This window comes from Mus pahari, chromosome 10, assembly GCF_900095145.1.
Source record: "Mus pahari chromosome 10, PAHARI_EIJ_v1.1, whole genome shotgun sequence".
Taxonomy (NCBI): Eukaryota; Metazoa; Chordata; class Mammalia; order Rodentia; family Muridae; genus Mus; species Mus pahari.
This window is the reverse complement of record NC_034599.1, coordinates 101245867-101254706: the sequence shown is the minus strand read 5'-3', so window position 1 is coordinate 101254706 and position 8840 is coordinate 101245867. Positions and strand designations below refer to the sequence as shown.

Here is an 8840-nt window from a genome sequence, read left to right as displayed (position 1 = left end):
GGCAAGGTTTTTCTTTTCTCATTCTCTTATGTGCTCTCTCTCTCTCTCTCTCTCTCTCTCTCTGTGTGTGTGTGTGTGTGTGTGTGTGTGTGTGTGTGTGTGTGTTTTATTTATTTTGGTCTTTTACTTTCTTTTACTTTTTTTTTCTTTTTGGTTTTGGTTTTTGGTCTTTTTCAGCAGGATTTCCCTATGCAATGATCTTGGCTGTCCTAGAACTAACTTTATAAACCAGGCTGTCCTATTGTCCTATAATTCATAGAGATCCACTTGCTCCTGCCTCCCAAATGCTGGGATTAAAGGCTTGCCTCATCATGTCCAGCAAATTAGACAAATCTTATGTGGTGACTAAGAATATATCTACGGGGCTAGAGTGATGACTCCGTGAGTAAAAGAACTCAGTGCCGTTACAGGGGGCCTAAGTTCAGTTCCCAGCATCTGTAACTCCAACCTCAGGGGTCTAAAACCTCTGCCGTCCACACACACACCCACTCACAGACACACATGTAATTAAAAATGAAATAAGTTACTGCGTGTGATTCATGCCTTTGATTTGAATAGTAGGAAGGCAGAGGCAGGACTTCTGTGAGTTCAAAGCTATCTGGGTCTACATAGAGTTCTAGGATAGCCAGGGCCACAGTGAGACCCTGTCTTAGTTTTTCTTTTTCTTTTTTGTTTTCTCTTTCTTTTCTTAAGACAGGGTCTTACTATATAGCCTGGGCTATCCTGGAAAACACAATGTAGACATGGTTGTCCTTGAACCCAGAGAGATCAGTCTTTCTCTGCCTCTGTGGTGCTAGGATTAAAGGTGTGCATCACTGCCTGATGAAATATCTTAATTTTTTTTTAATTTAACATAAAAAAAAAAATCAATCTAGGAATGTTGGCCTTTGCCTCTACTACTTCCAGTGCTTTGAGGCTAAGGCAAGAGAAATTTCATAAGATCAAGGTCAACCTAAGCTGCAAGGCAAGATATTATGTCAGACAGAACAACATAATAATGAAGCCTGGGGGCTGGTGAGATGGCTCAGTGGGTAAGACTGCTCTTCCGAAGGTCCAGAGTTCAAATCCCAGCAACCACATGGCGGCTCACAACCATCCTTAACAAGATCTGACTCCCTCTTCTGGAGTGTCTGAAGACAGCTACAGTGTACTTGTATATAATAAATAAATAAATCTTTAAAAAAAAAAAAAAAAAAAAATACTTAATGCGCTGGGCGGGGAGGCGCACCCCTTTAATCCCAGCACTAGGGAGGCAGAGGCAGGCGGATTTCTGAGTTCGAGGCCAGCCTGGTCTACCAAGTGAGTTCCAGGACAGCCAGGGCTATACAGAGAAACCCCTGCTTGTGGACGTTGTACATCGTGGTGCGCACTAGGCTCCGCACCACGATGTACAACGTCCACAAGCAGTACCGAAGGTCCGGAGTTCAAATCCCAGCAACCACATGGCGGCTCACAACCATCCTTAACAAGATCTGACTCCCTCTTCTGGAGTGTCTGAAGACAGCTACAGTGTACTTGTATATAATAAATAAATAAATAAATAAATAAATCTTTCTTAAAAAACAATAGGGCTGGTGAGATGGCTCAGTGCGTAAGAGCACACGACTGCTCTACCGAAGGTCCGGAGTTCAAATCCCAGCAACCACATGGTGGCTCATAACCATCCGTAACAAGATCTGAAGATAGCTTCAGTGTACTTACATATAATAAGTAAATAAATAAATCTTTAAAAAAAAAAAAAAAAGAAGTGGAAATCCCAGGTCTCCTCTTCTGTTTCCCACAGGGAAGGTTTAAAGAAAAAGGAAATGACAGAAGGGAAAAACTACAGTCTTTTGATTCACCAGAAAGGAAACGGATTAAATACTCAAGAGAAACAGACAGGTAAGGACAGACATTCTTCGTCCAACCACTGCCTACAGACCTAGTAATAGAACTATCTTCTGCAAATGATTTCTACTTTCTTTCTCAAAGAGAGATGAAGTTACTAGAAGCTAGTTTTGTCTGAACTTCAGTAAGACCACCATGGCTATTTGACTACTTTTTTTTTTCTACACTGAATATATGCATGTTTTCATGGAAGGTTGTCTTGCTACAATGCTTCTGCTACTGAAAGCCAGGCTAAAGTGGCTATCCTCAAAACTCTGTATCAATAATACTGTACCTCCTTATAAGCCTGATAATGTCATATTCTTGTACTATTTCTCTGTGGAATCTCTATTCTCCAGTTGCATTGCATGCTAACTGCTGCTGGATATAATATGACCTCTTAACTTCCTCTGCTGGTTTCCAGTCAAACAGTTCCCAATCATAACGCCAGAATTCCATCAAGTCTGCTGATAACCTGCGATGTATTGCCCCTGTACTAAGTACAAGAAATATTCAAGCAGACAAGACATACATTTGATCTGTGTACAGAGTAGAGACGGCTTAAGTGGTAATGTGGCTCACGGGAAAGCTAGAAAGGAAGGGAACAGGAGAAGGTTTCAATTGGAGGAAACTATGTTCAACAGGATTTATTTGTTCTTTTTGGGTTGGGTTTTTGTTTTGTTTTGTTTCTTCCAATACAGGATTTCTCTATGTAACTTTGACTATCCTAGAAATCACTTTGTAGTCCAGGCTGACCTTAAACTCAGATCTGCTTGTCTCTGCTGACCATGCACTGGCATTAAAAGCATGTGCCACCATCACCCAGCTTTTTTTTTTTTTTTTAAAGCATATGCTGCATTTGACAAGTGATTTGACAGAGCTAAACAGTTGGAGTATGTGGTTGAGTGACAGGAAATGAGGCAGCCTAACCGATTGGGGACCAGTTCACTTTCAACATACTTTTACGTTATCAGGAAATCATGTAAAGTGGGCACTAGTCTACTTTAAGAATTCTTGTTTTGCCGGGCCTGGTGGCGCAGGCCTTTAATCCCAGCACTCGGGAGGCAGAGGCAGGCGGATTTCTGAGTTCGAGGCCAGCCTGGTCTACCAAGTGAGTTCCAGGACAGCCAGGGCTATACAGAGAAACCCTGTCTCGAAAAACCAAAAAAAAAAAAAAAAAAAGATTCTTGTTTTGTTTTTAAGATTTATTTATTTTATATTTTGAGTACACTGTTGCTGTCTTCAGACAACACCAGAAGAGGGCATTGGATCCCATTACAGATGTTTGTGAGCCACCATGTGGTTGCTGGGAATTGAACTCAGGACCTTTGGAAGAGCAGTCAGTGCTCTTACCACTAAGCCATCTCTCCAGCCCTACTTTAAAAATTATTAAGCTTACAGAAGATACACTTAAACAGAGACTAATGGTGATGCTTACCTTGTGAGTTTAATGAGAGATGATTGCCAAAGGCAGGCTGTGTCTGGGTTAAAGAAAAACGTGAAGTCCATCTTGCTTTGTGAGTTGTGGGATTGAAGAGTCACTGGTAATTCTTGAGTTTCTTTTTGACTGTTTATAACAAGAAAGGGTATTTGAGGCCTTGAAAGGAAAGAAGAAAAAGAAACTGACAAAAAATGTTCCTAAGCAGAAGGGAAGGAGGCAGAATGGCTTCAAACCAGACGAAATTAGCCTGCCTTCCCACCCACCCCCTCCCTCAAGTATCTGGGTTAAAGACAAATGTTACCTACCATGCTTGCTTCCTCTTCCTTTTCAGGAATATTCCAGACATCTTCTAAGGTCCTGCTCACTGTACTCTTTCTGATTCCTCTGCTTTCTCTGTTTGGACTCAGGGCCTCAGCCGCAACAATAAGCCAACACGTCAGTTCTGTTTTCTGAACTTAAACATTTCTTCTCTGCTGCCTCATAAATGCACAGGCAAATGGATCTTTGAGTTTAAGACTAGCCTGGTCTACATAGTAAATTCCAGGCCAACCAAGTCATAATAAGACCCTATCCCATTAAACAAAACTGTTTTCAGTTACATCTTGATTATTTCTTGTGTTTGTCTGAGGCTCCCTATTGCACCTCAGTTTAGTACTTCTAAACCTTCAGTCAGTTCCTTCATAGCCTTATGTTTACCCTGTCTTACTTAATCTTTCTTCTTTTTTTTTTTCTTAAACAGTTTTTTTTTTTTTTTTTAAGATTTATTTATTTATTATATACAAGTACACTGTAGCTGTCTTCAGACACTCCAGAAGAGGGAGTCAGATCTTGTTAAGGATGGTTGTGAGCCACCATGTGGTTGCTGGGAATTGAACTCAGGACCTCTGGAAGAGCAGTCAGTGCTCTTAACCTCTGAGCCATCTCTCCAGCCCCCTCAATCTTTCTTCTTTATACTATAAAGTATATAAGTGGAATGAAAGTTTATTAAAGATAGTGTTTTTAGACTTATATATTTGAGGGTTAGAGAGATGACAATCTTTATGTGTACTTATTGCTCTATTAGAGGACTCAGATTCAGTTTCCAGCACCCACATGTTCTTGCAATTATCCATACACCAGGCATGGTGGTGCACACCTTTAATCCCAGCACTCGGGAGGCAGAGGCAGACGGATTTCTGAGTTTGAGGCCTGGTCTACAAAGTGAGTTCCAGGACAGCCAAGGCTATACAGAGAAACCCTGTCTCAAAAAACCAAAACCAAAACCAAACAAACAAAACAAAACAAAAACTAAAAGCAATTATCAATAACCCTAATTCAGGGAACCTGATGTCTCCTGACCTGCATGAGCACCAGGCACACATGGGTACATATACATGTAGCTACAACATTCATATACATAGAATAAGATAAACCTACAAGGATTATATATTCATGTATAAATATTACAGGATGTGTAGTAAGGAGGTTGTCTGTGTGTGCACCATGTTTATATAGGAGCCCATGCAGGCCAGAGAACTCAGTGTTGAATTCCCTGAAATGAGAGTTAAAAGCAGTTGTGGGTGCTGGCAACTGAACCTGGGTCAAGTGTTCTTATGTGCTGAGTATCTCTCTGGGCCCTATTGAAGATTTTTAAAATAGCTTTTTAAAACAGATGTATTAAGAGAAAGAGAGGTGCCAGGCAGTGATGGTGCATGCCTTTAATCCCAACACGTAGGAGCCAGGCGAATTTCTGAGTTTGAGGCCAGCCTGGTCTACAGAGTGAGTTGCAGGACAGCCAGGGCTACACAGAGAAACCCTGTCTAGAAATTAAAAAACCAAAAAGACAAAGAGAGAGGGGTTTGGGGGGAGTGATCCAATCCAGATAAGAGACACCCCAGCAGTTGTAGGCATCTCTAAAAGGCAATCATTGTTTCTCCTTTTCTTCAATCCATTTTCTATTTCCAGAAGTGTCTTGTATACAGAACTTGACCTTTCTAGCAGCTGCTGAGATTTAAACTCACAACCTTTGGGAGAGCAGTCTGTGCTCTTAACTACTGAGCTCCTGCTTCAGGCCTAAACTTGACCTTTCTAATCCTGGGAATAAACTAACACGGAGTACTCGCCTAGCATGCCTGAGTCCCTAGATTCATTCTCTAGTACCAAAGAAAGCAAGCAACAGTTTCTTATTACTTTATGCACATGGATGTTTTGCCTGTATGTATATTCATGTACCAACAACATAACAGTGCCCATGAAGGCCAGAAGAAGATAAAGAAATCTGTTCTTTTAGTAAACTGAGAGTATAAAGGGGTTACCTGACATACCTGAAACCCTTGGTTTGGTTCCCAGGATAGCAAAGAAGCAAAACAATTCTACCTTATTTTGCATATACACGTATATTGCCTAGTAAGAGGCTGCAAAGTATTTTTGCCTAAAGTATCAAATATAATCTAATGTTCAAGGCATCTTTCTCTCTCTTTCCCTCTCCCACTCTTTCTCCTCTTTCTCTCTCTTTTTTTCTTTTAACAATCTGACCTCAGTTCCTGCTACTCCTCTACTAGATAAATCATTTTATATGCCTGCTACACATTTTCTAGCTCATAAGCCCCTCATTTGTCCAGATCCATTTCAGATGTGTCTTCTTGCTTAAAATCCTTTGACTTTTGATGATAACTATTCAGATTTGTGTTCCCTTCATTGTATTTCTGTGGCACACATCCATCGTTGCCACATCCATATCTGATCTCCTCAGTGTCCTGTAAGCATCTGTTCACAAAGTCTTCAAGTTCTTTCCCATGATCAGGGCCCAGTCGTACTCACCTCTGCACCCAAAGGACAAGCCTAGTTACATGGATATCGGGTTGTGCTTAATATACTTCTTAGGAAGTAGATCTCAGCAAAAGCTCAGCAACTCACCTTGAAAATGGTGATAGAAGTGCATCTGTCTCTCTTATAGTGATCGTAACCCTGTTGATAAAGAAGACACTGACACTGGTAGCAAAGGAGGCTGTGCCCAGCAGGCCACTGGCTGGAGGAAAGGGGCGGGCCTGGGATATAGCCATCCTGGATTGGGCTCATCAGAAGAGGTAAGATGAATCTGTCTTCCTGGGACTTATATGACCCTTGAATATACTTAACTCTTCTGTCTGGCCTCAGAGCACATGCCCAAAATAGATATCAGAGGACAATTTCTAGAAATCAGTTCTTTCTCTACCTTGTAGTAATCAAATCAGGTCGTCAGGTTTAATGGCAAGTACCCATATCCACTAAGCCAACTCACTGACCCTTCCCACCAGATCCTGGGTTATAACTTGTTGTGCTGGGCCTTTGGTGATTTCCCTTGGCAATGAGAAGGCGGCAGGAGGTTGAATAGCATTCATCATACTTTTGTGTAAGGAACAAGCAATGAGGGCAGTGTAGGAGCCAGAGCCAGGAGAACTGGACAGTGACGCGGATTGAATCACTCACTTCTCAATCCGAGACTCTAGGAATGATACCAAAAAAACAAACAGAAAAAAGGTAGGGGCTTTGAGGGAACATAGTGACTTAAAAAAGCCAGGGAGCCAGTAGTCAAAGATTAGAGACCCCTGTCTTATTTTTTTTTTTAGATTGATTTATTATAAGTAAGGACACTGTAGCTGTCTTCAGACACTCCAGAAGAGGGCACCAGATCTATTTACGGATGGTTGTGAGCCACCATGTGGTTGCTGGGAATTGAACTCAGGAAGAGCAGTCAGTGCCACTGAGCCATCTCTCCAGCCCCAAGACCCCTGTCTATTAGAGGGATTGTCAGCACAGATCTTTGATAGCTAAGATGTGGTTCCCGGGAAAGATATAGCTCTGCTTATTTTCAGGGAGCACACATAGAACAGATGATCAGAGGAGGTGTTGCCCATTTTGATAGGGTTGGGCCTCTACAATTGCTCACCTTCAAAGACTTACCCATTTCATTTCTGTTAAAACTCATGTGTCTGATATTGAAGTCTTTATTTTGAAAGCATGACATTGTGTTCTTCCTTATCTAAAGATCTCATTTGATTCTTTGTTCTGCAGATTGAAGGGCGGATGAGGGGTCCTGGGGGTGGTGCCCCAGGAAGAACCAGCAAGAGACAGTCTAATGAGACTTACCGAGATGCTGTTCGAAGAGTCATGTTTGCTCGATATAAAGAACTCGATTAAGAGTGGAGACACCCCACAGGACACAATTTCCTCCTTGTTTTGTTTGTCCTTTTCTCCTTTTGTTTTGTTACTGTTCTTGCTGCTAGAACTTTTTTAAATAAACTTTTTTTCAATGTGAATAAATTTTGTTAAAGTTTTTTTTTTTTTTCCTACAAAGGGTAGAGATTAGAACTTGGTGTTAAGAAGTAGAAAATGGGGCTGGAGAGATCGCTCAGTGGTGAGAGCACTGACTGCTCTTCCAGGGGTCCTGAGTTTAATTATCATCAACCACGTGGTGGCTTACAATTAACCATAATGAGATCTGATTCCGTCTTCTGGTGTGTCTGGAGAGAGCAACAGTGTACTCATATACATAAAATAAATGAATCTTTTAAAGAGAAAAGGAAAGTGAGTAGAACATACCCTCATGTAGGCATATCTGAGTTAGTGCTGAAATGGTCAACTAGGGCTAAAGCAAGCAGGGAAGGACCACTGGCTGCCTGTCAGTGTAAGGGGGTGAGCACAGTCAGTGACCTTGACCTCAGCAGGGAGAAGGGCCTCTCTTCCTGTGAGTTTTGGTAACTGTTGAGGTAAAGCACATTTCCATTTGTAGGCTTACTAATTAATGATTCAGAAGCTCTTTGACCACCTCAGGGCTATAGGGAAAACAAAGTCCTACAATTGTCTCCAAGCAAAAATGTCTTTTACTTTATTTTCTATAGCAGTAGTTCCAATACTGGGACAAAACTTTTTTTTTTTTTTTTTTTTTTTTTGCCAGATAATCAGAGAAGTGATTGGTTGGGTTGATTTTTACTCTTTTCATGAAGGTTATTATTTCACTGGGTTTGAGGGTCTTTTGAAAGAATTTTATTCTATAACCCAGCCTAGCCCCAAATGCCTCATATTCCTCCTATCTCCTCCTTCTATCTGAGATTACAGACTTACCAAATTCCCTGACTACTTTTATTCTTTTTAAAACATTCATCTTACGTGTATTTGTGGTGTGGGGGGAGCTATACTCAAACCAGTGTGTGTAGAGGTCAGAGGACAACTTGCAGTCAAGTCAGATGGTAGTGGTACATGCTTTTAACCCCAGTCCTCAGGAAGTAGAAACAAGCAGATACCTGAGTTTGGTGCCAGTGTATTCTACAGAATGAGTTCTAGGATAGCCATGAATACATAGAAATCCTCTTTGGGGGTTGGGAGGGGTGAGGAAGAAAACTATCAAGGTTGGTGACAAGTACTTTCTAACCAAATAAGCCATTTCACTGATCCAAGCTTTTGTTTTTCTTTCTAATTAGTAAGATTTACTATTTTTATTTGTCTCTGTGTGTAGTTTGGTGCATTTAGGGCCAGAAGACAGCATGGGATCCCTGGAGCTATTATAGGCTTGTGT

General features: G+C 41.2%; 1 protein-coding gene across 6 annotated transcripts in view; it reads left to right on the top strand.

The window, feature by feature from the left end:
* Rbm6 (RNA binding motif protein 6) overlaps positions 1 to 7588 on the top strand; it is a 97288-nt gene extending 89700 nt beyond the window's left edge. For 4 of the 6 annotated variants that reach the window (XM_029542888.1, XM_029542890.1, XM_029542889.1 and 1 more), the window contains 3 exons: positions 1784 to 1881; positions 6243 to 6372; positions 7340 to 7546. In XM_029542888.1, coding sequence (XP_029398748.1) covers positions 1784 to 1881; positions 6243 to 6372; positions 7340 to 7465 — 354 coding nt within the window. In that variant the 3' untranslated portion in view covers positions 7466 to 7546. Of the gene's footprint in view, positions 1 to 1783; positions 1882 to 6242; positions 6373 to 7339 lie in introns of all 6 variants that reach the window. The other 2 variants (XM_021206598.1, XM_021206600.1) reach the window with 1 other exon arrangement.
* The last annotated feature ends 1252 nt before the right edge of the window (positions 7589 to 8840 follow it).